At 32.1% G+C, this 15373-nt stretch overlaps 1 protein-coding gene across 3 annotated transcripts; it reads right to left on the reverse strand.

The window, feature by feature from the left end:
- Positions 1–3852: 3852 nt before the first annotated feature.
- On the reverse strand, positions 3853–13988 carry LOC132719250 (transcription factor COE3-like). 3 transcript variants are annotated; one of them, XM_060703012.1, is made up of 8 exons: positions 12886–13988; positions 11381–11511; positions 9131–9257; positions 8514–8602; positions 7962–8145; positions 6637–6774; positions 6109–6245; positions 3853–5249 (listed from the first exon to the last, which is right to left on the reverse strand). In XM_060703012.1, the coding sequence occupies exons 1-8, from the start codon at positions 12983–12985 to the stop codon at positions 5244–5246; spliced, it is 912 nt and encodes a 303-aa protein (XP_060558995.1). In that variant the 5' UTR covers positions 12986–13988; the 3' UTR covers positions 3853–5243. The 3 variants fall into 3 exon arrangements, with proteins under 3 accessions (XP_060558995.1, XP_060558996.1, XP_060558997.1); XM_060703013.1 differs by lacking the exon at positions 6109–6245 and having other exon boundaries at positions 12886–13087; XM_060703014.1 differs by lacking the exons at positions 11381–11511; positions 12886–13988 and adding an exon at positions 9506–9689.
- Between the last annotated feature and the right edge of the window lie 1385 nt (positions 13989–15373).

Here is a 15373-nt window from a genome sequence, read left to right on the forward strand (position 1 = left end):
TAAGGTTTGAAGGTGCAACACTCTTTGTAGAATTCATTCGTTCACAGCTTTTATCATTGGCGTTACATGGAAAATGCCAAACGCACTACAACGTCCAATATGGAAAAAAGCTGACTTGATTTGTTTGTTCATTAGGGATAATGAAAATCAAGATATCTCTATCATCTATGTTTATATTGTATGGTGTCAAATTTGTGCTAGAGGAATGTATGATGTTAAGATTATATTTGCCCCTCATGAACAGACTCGATCAAAAAAGGGTCTATAATTTTCCCATGTCTTTTCAATGCTCCCAGAAATCTGCCATTTTTTTAAAAACTTTCTCTATATGTATGTACAATGTATTTTTAAACATTCGGGTTGAATTTTAAATTGCGCCTCGCAGATTTAAGCTGTACTGAGACATTAAAGACAGTAAAACGTCAGTAGCATCTATAATTTATATTAACTTATACCAAATAACTTATTTTAAAAGTATAATCTACATGTATGTTTCAATCAATCAATATTAGGAAAGATGAAAGAGTGTTTTAATCAGGTCTTTATAGCGAGTATTTTAAAGGGTAAAAGCCGTTTGAGAGGAGGGTGTTTGGGAGGGGGCAATGAAAGAAGCTGCGGTATGATTACATTGTACAACACAGGAGCGATGTCGTTTGTTTATTTATTTATCTATTAACCCTCTTATTTGTTGAAACAAAAGTGTCGTTTTATCTTTTATTAAACTTTAAATTTAAACATCAATGTTTTGATGATTTACTTTGTAAAATATAGCAATATTCCAAACAAGTAAAACATCTCTCCGATTAATATAACAAATGGACAAGAGCTTTTACTATAAATGTCAATTTATACTCAAAAGCCAATCCATTGAACTGAAATCGTTTCATTGTATTAAGAGTAACAGAAACATCATAACTGCAGAAAAAGTAATTAGTTCGGTTTTCATCATAAAATATTCACATGCCTGTACTCGGATCTATCAATATCGCCGACATTATACGCATTTAATATGGCATACCATATGCCGAAAGGCAGGATGATTGAATGAGGATATGTCGTATGGATGGCGCATGAATATTTTATGATCTGTTCTTGCTCACTGCGCATGCTTCGGGGACGGAGTCACGTGTCGCAGAAAATAGTGCCAAATTACCGTGAGATAACTTTTGTTTGTGACTGAGCAATTCTATTAATGTTTCTTATCAGTTTATCTGTTTTAACTAATCACTTTTCAATTAAGCTTAATCGATCTGTTTACCCTTAATACGCCTGATATAAACTACACTTCGCAAGAAAACTTCTCATGTTTTGTCAACCGTAAAGTTTATAAAATATGCAGTTACTACAAAAAAAAAACATCTACAAGTTAATACTAAATATTTTCAATTTTCAAAAAGATCCTTTCTGAATCCTGACCTTTAAAAGTATAAGACTTAGACTTATCTGTCTAGGTATACCGGAAGTTACCGTGCGGCCATTTTGAGTCACGAGAAGACGCTTACTCCGGGTTGAAGATGAACATGAATTTGTTCGGAAATTTATTTAACAATAAAACGTCACCAAAAGTTCCAATATTGGCTGGATGTTAAGTTAATATTAAGATAAAGACGCGTGTCTATGCACGGCAATCTGTATTTTGTTTTACCATACACCATAAAGCCAAGTAAGAATGTTGCAGCATAATCATGCACAAAACATTAGAAACGTTTTATAATATACCGCTTATTTACTGAAATTATATTCAACCAAATTTAATACTGCTGGCGTGCGAGGGATGTTGCACAGTGAACAGACTCAATCAAACTGAGTTTGCAATTTTCATTCACATCATATGGCTATTTTCACTGCTTCCGAGGGACCATCCATTTTCCTGATTTTAAAAAGACATCCAGTATGGTTAATTTGATACTTTGATACCGGACTCATCAGTGTATACATGTTACATAATAACATGCGTTTTCGGCATTTTTTCTAATTAATAAGAACAATATTCTGGTTATATTTGCTCTTTGCAAACTGAAAACACATAACAAATTAGTCAGATTTGGATATCGCTCCATGTTTACGTATTCGGTAATAACACATAAGTCTCTATATGACAATGAACAGGAATATCGATTGTCGAAAATACTGGGTACTATAACTTTATCTTTTTTTCTCTTTTTGGCAAATGTGAAACATCATTTAAACTTTGTTGACAAGTGCAACTGTTACAAGGGCAAGGGGATGTCTAGTCCCTGTGCGTTCGCGCCATCTGAACAACTTTTGATTGTTTCATTTTTTCATTTGGTACATTTTTTGTTGTTGTAAGTTAATCATGGACTTTGCAAAGGTGGGTAAATCTATTCCACAAATAGAGAAAAGGTAAAGAAACAATGAAAAAGAAATATTTTTTTATCAATAATCTCATTTTATTTTCATCAAGAACAAATTTATAAAATAATATAAACAGATAAGATATATGGTCAATTAACGTTTGCAATTTTTAAATATTTAACATGTAGTTTGAATGTAGTAAGGTGAAAAGGGGAGTTAATTGTTTACATGCTTACTTTTATTTAAACAAGCACAACTAAAGCAATATTTCTAAGTACAACTGAATAAATCTACGCTCGAATAAAACAGATAAAATACATAGAGACCCGTTAAATGTTTCTTCTGAATAAACTGTAGTCCAGTATTATGATTTAAAAGACATTAAAAGACAAATCAAAAAGTTAGAAGCAATTATGATTTACGACTTTAAAGTATAAATGTTTTCTCAAACAGAATAATCGCTGCCCTTTATTTACCAGTTTCTGTCACTTAAACAATTCTACTTTAAAGAACATACTAAGGCGAAATGTGTTTTTTTTTCTTTGAGAAACCGGATACTATGTCATAACGAAAAATATAATTGCACGCATTAAAACATAGTTAAACTTTTTACAAATGGAAATTTGAAATTTTCTTTAGAGATAATAATGTTATATTTTGAATAGCACAAATATCCTGTTTACTATCTCAGCAAATATAACCCATTACACCCAATATACCCCCATTACATCCCATATACCCCATTACAGCCCATATACCCATTACAGCCCATATACCCATTACAGCCTATTACCCCATTACACCCAATATACCCCATTACATCCCATACACCCCATTACAGCTCATATACCCATTACAGCCCATATACCCATTACAGCCTATTACCCCATTACACCCAATATACCCCATTACAGCCCATATACCCCATTACAGCTCATATACCCATTACATCCCATATACCCCATTACAGCCTATTTACCCCATTACAACCAATATACCCCATTACAGCTCATATACCCATTACATCCCATATACCCCATTACAGCCTATTTACCCCATTACAACCAATATACCCCATTTCAGCTCATATACCCCATTACAGCTCATATACCCATTACATCCCATATACCCCATTACAGCCTATTTACCCCATTACAACCAATATACCCCATTACAGCTCATATACCCATTACATCCCATATACCCCATTACAGCCTATTTACCCCATTACATCCTATTTACCCCATTACAACCAATATACCCCTTTACAGGCCATATACCCTATTACAGCCCTTATACCCCCATTACAGCCCATATACCCCATTACATCCTATTTACCCAATTACAGCCAATATACCCCATTACAGACCATATACCCTATTACAGCCCTTATACCCCCATTACAGCCCATATACCCCTTACAGGCCATATTCCCCATTACATCCAATATACCCCCGGTATTGTATCATACCATTTGCATTAATAAAAATTTATTATTATTATTTATATAAAGTGGTTGAAACAGATTGAGAAAGCCTAAAGAGGTCTACATCAGGACATTGTAAAGCTAGTATTTCTAAAAGGCCCTGTCTCCGAGTGTGATCTTAAAACTATAGCGTAACATATGGTCATATACTGTACAACATTTAAACATCGAGCCAATAATAATAGTCGGAAATTTATTGATAATTTACACAATATTGTTAAATATAAGAGAAAAATACTACATTTATCTATATAATAATATCAACAATAAATTAAAGTTTTATATAAAAGAAAACAAATAAAGATGGGTGTTTTTCGCGTTTTATATATTTGGCACTTTTTTCTGACTAGAAATGAGTATTTAATGAATGAACTAATGTGTAAATTTTCTAAAGTATTTATGCCCTGCAAGACATATATTTAACTTCTAACGCCTTCTATTGACAAGTTCAATAATACGTAATAAAATCTTATTGAGAACAGGGGTGTAGCAGGATAAAAACTGACCAATTTTGAACTGAAATTACACCATCGTATGGGTTATAACATACTTGTTTTATACCGTGTGATAATTAATTAAGGCTATTCTTTCACAGAGAAGAGGCATTCATATTGTTATCATCACTCAAATTATTAATATATACACGTGAACTTCGTACTGGCATGAATCTTGTTTGAGTTTTAAACACTTCATGATTTTATTTTCATAATCAATGAAAATTAAAGTCATCAAATAAAAACACATTCTTAAACATACAATGTCGCTATATTTATAAAATGATATACCCTGTATGAAGTAAATTTAAACCAGAGGTTCCCTAATTTCATATCCATCATTGTAATGTATTAGAAATATTGTAAATAAAATAAAAACAAGTTTCGTTTTTCAAGGTACACTGTCTATTTTAATGACGAGACAATCGTCATTTTTCATTTCCAGTGATAGTTTCACTAATCTACTTTAACAAACATGTATTAATAAATAAAAACAAAATTTGTTGGCAAGCACTATAGCTTTTAACATGAACGATTTCACGTTCATAGTTGTTTAAAAATTAAGTTTATTTTCACACTCATTTTCTTATGTAGTAATCTACAGTACCACATTATCACATCCAACAGTCTGTATCCTAGCAACCCACGTGGTTACATTCAATTTAAAGCTGTTTGAATGCAACGGAATGCTTTTCACATAAGGAAGTGATCCAGCCATGGAATTGAGCTAATAAACCAGCACTGTCACTTGTTACAAAGTGTTTCTAATGCCCTTTTCACATTCCTAACGGATCAAAGAATTCAACAGAAGCTATATCCTAACAATCGACTCCGAAGACATTTCTATTTTGCTGGAGAAACTATGGAGCTGCCATAAGGTTGTGGAGCATTACATGGTTGTAGAGCAAATGGATTCATGGCTGAAAATGGTGAGCCCACTAGACCACTCATTCCTGAAATAAAATACAAAACGTTTGTTAAACGACCTAATGACGTACATAAGTCTGTCTATGATAAAAATGTTTTTATTTTTCAAGTTAAAGTAATTTACAAAGAAAATAAATTAATTCCAGTAATGTTAGATCAGATTTTTAACAGCAACATCTATCGTTTCATGTATGTAAATACTTCTCAGTTATATATTTAGTTATAAAGGTTTGACTGTTGTTTTTTTTTAATTTTTGTATTTATCATATTTCTTATCATGCAATCATCATTTGATGACAATCTTGTATTTATAGTTTATACCATACATGCTTTTTAGACAACTTGAAATAATACATAATGAATTAGGTATGTTCAAAAGGTAATAACTCTAAAAATGATTTATTTGATTATATAACTCTTTAACTGCTACGGTCGAAAGTGGTAAACCTTTGTCGCAAATACAGAGCTAGGCTAGCCTGAAAATCTATGCAGTCTGACCAGGCTCTATCTTTTTGTATTTTGATATTGAAATCCCTTAACTTCATTTGAAACAAAATTCAAGTTATTCAGATTCAATGTTGGACAAGTCCAGCACACATATTCAGCAGACAAAGGGCTAATCAACAACATTAACAAACAGAAACTAAAACTATTAAAATAATACGTATGTATAAACAACAATTTGTGAGGATATATTTTGTTTGAATAATGTCCGATTTATACGGCGTTTGATAAAACAGATTTCTGAACAAAAGCAATGATGCAGATACGTTTAGAAACTAAGTATATAAATATGATAAAAGAATGTAATTATGCATTTCACAGAACGAAATAACATGCCACAAAGAGGTACAATGAACACACAAACTGTCTCTATGAACATACATTGTAAAAAGTATGGGCCCAACCAGCTTGTAATCCCGTCATTCCAAAGCCCCCGGTGGAAGGTCCAAACCCCATGTCACCACCAGTCATTGCTGCACGGACCGGTGCGAAAGCACTTTTCTGTTTTGAATTTGAAGCTAAAATGGAGGTGGGAGAATACGAATATGAAAGAAACTGATGTGCAAGACTGCAGAAAAGAGGGAAGCCGACAGTAAGTGAAAGCTGCTACTTACATAAGAAAGACGGAGGTGAGAAGAAAACATAATTTATATTATCTAATTACAAACTCTGCAACTGTCTTCGCTTTTTCATTTTAGACATCAATTTAAACATGTATTAAGTAAACTTGTCACATGTCCTGATTAGTTAAGGAACAAAGTAAAATACTCTGCATCATTGCTTTTTATCTACGTGTTAGTAGCATTAGTTATATAACACTATATATCTAGTTCCATTTTTATTTTTCTTCACAATACTTTCACGAGTATTGTTGGTGGCATCGTGGATAGTAAGTACTTAAACACGTACCCATGTTGCCTAAACCCCCGGCACTACTGTGGTAGCCATTCATGGTGGAGCTGTAAGCACTTCCGTTACTGTGAGGAGTTGAGCCGGTTGAACCATACCCTCTTGGCGAGACACTCGAACTTTGACCTCTGTTATACCCTGTCAGCATATGATACATTTGTAAATTTTCTTTAAACACACATACTAGATTCCCCTCAAACCGATCATTATCTACATCAAAACATTTATTGTTGAAAATTGTATTTACATAGTTATAATAAGTGTTTATTTCAAATCAAGCTCGATCTTCGCCGTTTAAGAGTAAAATCTTAAGCTAATCAAACGAATGACTTGGGGGACAAAATGAATCTACTTTGATCCAAAACAGTCTACATAACGCAACAAATTGCAATGAGCACGATTAGAGTACGGTACAATGACAGTGAATTACGTAATATGCCAAGTATTCTTTGATGTTTTCAGTCAGTAACTTATGTATTGATCTTTGGAAAACAATTATTTTTTCAATCAATTATTGAATCATGATATTGTCAATGCATCAATTATGACATAGAATAAATGTTATAATGGTGAAATAATTCTTAATGCTTCAACGGATATATTTAATTCACATTAATATTTAGAGAGTTACTTGAACTGTTCTATTTTTTTAAAGTCAATTACAAACAAACGTCATAAATTCGATTAGAGTCAAGATAAAGAATTATTTCAGGTCATTGTCCTTCGTCTGTTGTCTTTGTATTTCTTTTTTCTCTATTTTTTGTCGGCTTATCATTTGTTTAGTTGCTTGTATGTATCCAGTATATTCATTTGCTAAGTTTTTTCAAAGTTTTTTTTTGTTTTTCTTATCTTTCATGATTGATATGCTTAAATTACAATTCGTGTAAATAATTAAACATGTTATGCCTTATCAAAAACCTGTAACACCAAATAATATGAAGAACGTAGCCTTCACGAAATCCTAAATCAACGGCACCAAAAGTTGTGCTTTTCTTTTTTATATAGTTTTTTTTTCTATTATATATATATCATAAAACATATTTTCCATTGTCGTATCATATGTTCTATATGTTGTTATCCTGTAATATAGTTTACATGTATGCTTTAAAAGTTTTTCAGAGCTCCTTGTTAAAAAAGATATTTCTTGACTTGACTTGGTCCATTGCACTATGCTGATAAATCTTCAACATGTTATTATTAATCATGCTATCAATTTCTCCAACATGACAGTACATATACCAATGTATCATATATAGTTTTTCCTTCATCTTTGCATATTTCTTCATGGCTTAACATTCACATAGCAAATTTATAAAGATACATACCGTCTTCCCATTGGCCATTTTCTTGTACACTGACAGCTAACTGACCAGAATATGTGTTAAATCCGGACATTGTAGGAGTATTGTTCATTGGAGGTGATCTAGGGGCCGGTAGGGATAACTGATTTGGATTTCTCATGCTGTACAGGGCTTCGGCAAGGTCGGCAGCTCTCTTCAATATTATTTCCTTGAGATAAAAAATATTCCTTTCTTTCATTTAGAGTTTAGAATTTGTCTTAAATGTAATACAGGGCAAAGAGAGTCGTTTTATAACCATCTGCAAATTGTCATTACTATCAGAGGCTTATATTAAATATAGCTTTGTGGTACTTTACTTGAATGAATTTCAAGTTAGATATATGATGTCAATATTAATATCTTAAAATGAAAATACCATTGTTCTGTTTGGTCTCAAATTAAAAGAATTTTTGAAAAATGTTTTCAGTGCATCAATAATTCTAAAAGCACTTATATGTATATTTAATCACGAAGATGATATATTGTAAATGGATGTATAAAACAGAGCGTTTAAATGTGAATGCATTTATAGAATACCTTTGGTAACCTTTCAGGGTCTCCTGGGTGACGTGGAATAAGTTTCATTAATCTTTGAAAACCATAATCTATTGTTGGTTCTGTTAGAGCTAAAATAATAAAACATGAATCATGCATATTTGATTGTAATATATTTACAAGGCTGGTATAAAACAAAGAAAATGATGAAAAGTATGAAAATATATCTTATATGCACAAAATGTTCCTTTTCACTCTTAACGTTTTAATTGGATACCTTTTGCACCCTAAAAATGTATATATAACTGGGGTCATATGTAAGACATATGGCATACAGGGCATTTTGTTCATTATGAACTTACATTATTAATTATTCACTATATAATGAACATATCAAATATAAATAGTACATGTAACTTGTTTATTGATTACAAACCTTCCAGCAGAAGTTAGCTATTGGTCTATTTGTAATTGTTAAATTGTACTTAAGCCGGTGTTAGGGGGCGAAGGAAAGCTTGCATTATTCACTAAAAACATGAACAAGTTCATTAAACCGTCGGACCTGTATTATTTTCATTGTTTTCCTTCGTGTTGGGCGTCTTATTTTGATAGATTTCTTTCCAATATTTTTAGTTAAACATGAAAGAACTGATACTTACATGTATATACAAATCTTCCAGGTGCACCTTTACAAAACTGTTTTGATTTATATGAGAGGGTGACTTCAACAACCCCCGGTATATGTCGAGGCGGAGTCTGTACCTTTATCGCATGAGACGTCAGTAACTGAAATAAATAAATAAAAAAAATAAATAAAAGTAATATAAAATCCTTCGATAGATGCTATTCAAGGGAGGTTATGCACGTTGTATCATTTACTTAGTGAACTTTACTTGTACTTGTATGCCAATACAATATTAATATATAAGTGGAGGAGTTCCGGAATCGTCGAACTTTTCTGTCAACAAAAAGGAAAATCGTTCTCCACTTGTTAATCAACTAATTAACGCGTATGAATTTTTATATGAACGCACGTGACGATTCTCAGTGTGATTATAAATCATGTATTCCGGAGACCCCTTCAGCCGTCATTGTCACCATACATTCGGTGAAACAGTCAGGAAACCATCCTATTCACTAGAAAACGTAAACTTCTCTAGATTAACTCTAAAAAATAACAGATGCAATTCCATTACGTTCCTTAGTTGGCTTTTCAATAGACTATCCGATCGCTTTCAAAACCATTAACGTAAAATTAATTACTCCGGTATTCAAATAACGGAGCACGAATACCAAGGAATCATTAATGATTAATAGATGAAATGTAGCTAGCTTTGTGAGGACACGATTTCCTGCTTATTCCATAAGCTTGTTCACAAAGTCTGTTCTACAGTAGCGCTTGATAAAGCCAATAAATCACATGCCTTCCTTAATAGATAACTTATCATAGTAGTATCAATATTAACATTTAAACACTAGTTTTACAGTTATAAAAAAAGGACTTAAAATCTGTCAATGTTTTTATCCGATTATCAAAAATCACTTGACGCATTTGTTGACAAACAAAAGCTATATGTATTTAATACGTATCAGTACATATAATAAAAATTGCGTGATATTTTATGCTATTATCTATTTGAACTTCAACCTTCTAAAACAATCTTTAGGATTCGCTGTGAACGGACATCCATATTAGACCGAGGGACTGCATATAGTGAATGTACGAATACTTTGAGACAACCTAATCCAAGTGAAATGAAGTCGGCTTGCAAGAGGATAAAACTTCAACATTCAATACCGCCGCGTATTTAGACTTCTTTTATCCGATAAACTGAAAATTGATGCCAAAGTAATCTCCATTATGATGTAGAAAATAAGTGAATGATTTTGTTTGGAAAATGATTAGTATCGTGAAACATTTGTCGTGGTATTGTTACACTGGTTAAAATATATAACAATATGTCAATTGGTATATCAGCATGCAGTCTCCGACCTCGCGGAATTACTTCAGGATAAGAGATGTAATGATTTGAAAAATGACATCGATATCGATATTTAATCACACTCAAGATCATATAATTGAAATAATTTCAATCAATAGAAAATAATATGTGACATGTCCAATTTTAAATCGTGAGCGTTTGTTTGTTTGTGTTTTTTTCTTCTTTTTTTCTCTTTTTGTTTTGTTTTTTTTGTTTTTGTTTTTACTGTTTTGATTTTCTTATTGCTGTGGTAATGAACATAAAAATATGGGATTGCCATAAAATTTGTATACGTCACATAAATCATGAAAACAATCCCATTTTTCACTTTTCATTCTGGTATGATGAAAAATAACATGTTTTCATGTTTTTCCCAAACGGATTGCATCAACAAATAATAAGCAATTTTGTACATAATTATAAGATCACTGTATGCTTACAAAATCTTTTGTAATGATTGTTATTGCAACTGTATGTCAAATCTGGCTGAAAATAGTGCCGTGCATTTTAATAGATCTAGAGAAAACCAACAAGGATATCATCACGTGATGTTTACATAAATAGGATTTCCGGATTATCAATAACTGCATCCGAGTGTTTCCGGAGCTATTTTATCAATCAATCAATGCTTTCCGGGTGCTTGATTTTCCCATACAACTCTAAGTAGTAGAAATGCTGTAAAGCGCGTTAATGACATTGATCGGGTAAGCGATCTAATTCCGGAGGAAACTAGTTTGTTTGGGTTACATTATTCATCTCAAACACGGCATATTCGTGACAAGTGCCATCAGGAAAGTTACAGTCGCAGAAAATGTACAGTTTTTATTTTCTATAGTACCCGAACGAAGGCAAAATTTTATGAAAACAATTACAAAGAGAAAATTCAAAATTCAAATACTGAATAGGCGAAAATGAGAATAAACTGACCTCACTCCAGACAAGCATCGTGCCGAACACAATCTGTAGACCGTCGAAGAAGTTATCACCAATGATAATCACTGTTGTACCTCCCGTCGTCCAACCTTCACTCGGACATATCGCCTTGATACACGGAGTGGCTACAATACAAATATATTATATAAATATAAATACCACACTCCTTACTGTCGTTCTATGACTACATGGTATTAATACCCTCATGAGATACAAAATTAGTATTTTGTTTTAAAACACAACAGTCTTTGAAGTTTTACAACAATGCGGCTATTTGTGTACAGTAAACATTTTAAATAGACCCCATATGCGTGCTGAGCTATTTAGTGTCACAGAATCCGAAATACAACTTCCACTATTAAATATGCAATCGGCATCAATCAAAACAGAGCAAGCTTATTTAAAAACAGCAGCAGGAATTCACCTTGCGCTCCTGTTACATTCATTCTCGTAAAATACAGATACAGGGCTAGATGTATAGCTATGAAGAATTTCAGCAATTTTCACTTTTTATGAAGTTCTACATTTTGATTTTTAAAAGACAGAAATGCGCATAAGGTATAGAGAACAACATCAATTATTTAACACAGACATTGATATTTTCATATAAACAATCCCACAAAAGGACCACGACAATAACCAAGACGATGGGGTAATATAAGGCTATATAATCAGATTCAGCTGAAAAACATGCAGTCATATCTCATGTAAATTAAGTAGTAAAATGAAATCTGAAAAGAGCAAAACACACCAGAAAGATAAGAAAATGAAACAAATTGTGCATGCTGAAACAAACTCATGCTAAAACAAATACAACACCTAGGTAAGAAAGTGATTTGCGACAAAAGAAACAAAATTTAAAAAGTGCAGATTTTTTTTGTGTGTTTATTGATTATAAAGTCTCGTATCTACTTTCTATACCCATGGAAAATACATCAGTTGCACATTCTGTTGCTTTTGTCGTAAGAATGAAGTCTATTACAGCATATATGGCCATGCCAAAAACAACACATGTAACATATATAGGGTTCCCACAAATCAGAGCTTGTCTCTCACATAATTTAGATAATTTAAATCTCAATTTGACTCAGTTGTATGTGCTATATTTCGAATGTTTAATAGTAATAATATCTATATATCTAGTATATTGTATATCACAATTGTGCAATGATATGTACAGTCTGCCTGCCGCTCAACAGACCTGACTTTCTGACTTTTGTGTATATTTGGTCCGAAGTTATTGTTTCCGTCATTTTAACTTATCCCATGATTTTCTATGCTGTTGAAAAAAAACCTAGATATATTTCGCAACAGGGCTTCTTCACTAGATATGGGAATTAAGACTTTTCACACAAGTATGCTATATATAAGTTTTCTCTTTGTGTGGGAACCCTTATTGACGGATTGTTAGAAGAGGAGATTTACTGGCCATTCAACATGCTCATGAGTTAGTCTACAGTACAGAACAAATACAGCGGTATTTACTTGTATTTACTTACAAAATGAAAACTGTCCCCTGAGGTACTTTCCATGGGTCCCTAAATATGGGTCAGCCAAGTAATCTATATAGTAGAGATATAAAGCGCTAGAGAAATTCATAAAGCCAGGACCCAAGTTTTTGTTTTATCCTAATTGCTAATATAATATAGAGGTTATACATATTTTATGACAATAGTTGTTCTAGATTACCATTACATGTATATTTGTATATAAATTTCTCTCCTTTTTGCCTATTAAACTTTCACACAGACTTCCTTAAAGATTAAAAACAACTACGGACATAGCAAAAATTCAATTTTGTTATAATGTTTTAAAGGAATGTAAAGAATTGTAAAATGTTCAAAATTTACATTGTTTTTATATACAAATCATGTAACTGATAAGTTTAACTGTCTGGAGGAAAAGGAGATATACAATTTACAACGGTGTCTCAGAGCTCTGTAAAATTTAATTTGGCCCACTTCACTGAGACAAAGTCACACACAATTGATAAACATTGTTCAATACTGCTTGAAATTCTGCACCAAATTTCAGAGAAACGTTTCCATTCATTTTACAAAGCCATAATTTATCTAGTTTACCTAAGAACAGTGGGAAAGTACAAGAATTTAAGTATCTAGCCAGAGTATTAAAGAAGTATTGAAATAAACGCGTTTTGTTCTTTTATGCCGGATTTGGTTTTCAGACATTATAACAATAGCAAAATAATCACATGAATTTTAAATGGAATCAGTTGTCTGACAGAAATCATGCGTTTTTCCTTTTATGTAAATAACTTTTTCATCATTAACGATACTTGATATTATTTCAATATTTGTCCGACGTCAAACACTGTGTACAATAGCGGTTCTATGATCAGTCGAGGCTATCCATCATGGTGTATAAATAAAATAGTCCTCTTCTACCCAGATGGTGTATTAATACGCCAGATGGATAGCCGAGAATTCTCACTATGTCCAGATTGTTTCTAACAGAGGCTCTTAGACATTAGATCTTTGTCGGGCTAACACCCATTCATTATTAGAGGCCGTGCAGTCACTTTCTGTTCTCCTTATTTTCGAAAGTTTTATTATATTGAATGGACAAATAAACGATGAGTGAAAGTAAATATTTCATACTTCAAGTATATTATATATTATATTTATCTGATGTAGAAAATGTAATATTTTAATTATTTAGACAATTATCATTTCTCATAAATGAATTTTATCCTGCAATTTAAATCTAAGTTTGTTAATAGCAGTATTGTAAAAATATGAAGCAAAACTAAATATTGCTTTCTATACATTAATTGATTTTTCATGAAATTATATAAACGAAAAGATCTATCCTTATCATTTAAAAATCGTTAGTTTCTCACAAATATATAAATTAAACTTTTAAACAAAAAATTAGTTTTTACAGAAAGTAAATTCAACAGTTTACCTTATATTGTTTTGTTTGCTATGTTAAAGCTCTAGATTATTTTTTCATTAGTTACAATCGGACTGTATTACTCCGACCAGCAACAGTAGAACTAAGTGAAGTTGACAAATGTAACTAATTCAGGACCCGCTTCCTGGCCCTCCACGATTTATATCTTCATGATTTAGTTTAGTGTGACCTTTCACCGTTTTATTGTCTTTAAATGCTGGCATGAATAATGGGGAAGATCAAATCAGCCATTTTAGACGAAAGTGTTTTTTCGCTAGAGATTAATGCATACAAAATATGCTATTGCCATCGCTACTGTAGCTTTTTTCAACTTAACAACTTGGTGATATTTTGTATTACAAATAAACATATTTACATAAAAGCATATGATAATATATATAAAGTTATTTTAATTCTACGTGAGAAAAAAAGATAACATCTTTCTGAGAAAAATAGATGTTATTTATTATAAATTTGTGAAACAAATTGTGTTTGGAAAAGACCTGTATATTTATCATTTGATTGATTAAAACTCTATTTCAAAAAGTATTTAAAATCTTTGAATGAATTATGCAAATAGATTAAAGAGAGCGTTTTAATTATGCATATAACTGTAACACTTCACAGATGGTATATGCAGAAACCATTCAACTATGGGACTCAGTTAATATTAGGGGCAGCAGAAAAAAATATCGATCCGTCTAACCACCCAGCACAGATGTGCTGTACAGGTTGATATTTAACGCTGATGTCACGCTTCAATAACTTCTTTAACATTCCTCGTTTGGGCTTAAAGACTGGATGAAGGGAGTGTTGGCAGAGTAATGTTTGTAGTATCGATCTCTAAGTCAAGTATCCGATAATAAAATTATCGATGTCACTGAATCTGTTTTCAAGTGCTACTTAGTAATCTTAACACGCTCTTCTGATGAAAAATTGAAAATGAAACGAAATGCGAAATTGTTTGTGTAGGGGATATCTTGCTAAATTATCATGGCCAAGAACTATACGAGAGAGAAATTATTTCTGTTCTATGTTTTTTATATCATGCCTTTCATGCAATTTTGTGTTTTT

Source organism: Ruditapes philippinarum, unplaced genomic scaffold (assembly GCF_026571515.1).
Source record: "Ruditapes philippinarum isolate M1 unplaced genomic scaffold, ASM2657151v2 ctg1946_1_1_1_1, whole genome shotgun sequence".
NCBI classification, from domain to species: Eukaryota; Metazoa; Mollusca; class Bivalvia; order Venerida; family Veneridae; genus Ruditapes; species Ruditapes philippinarum.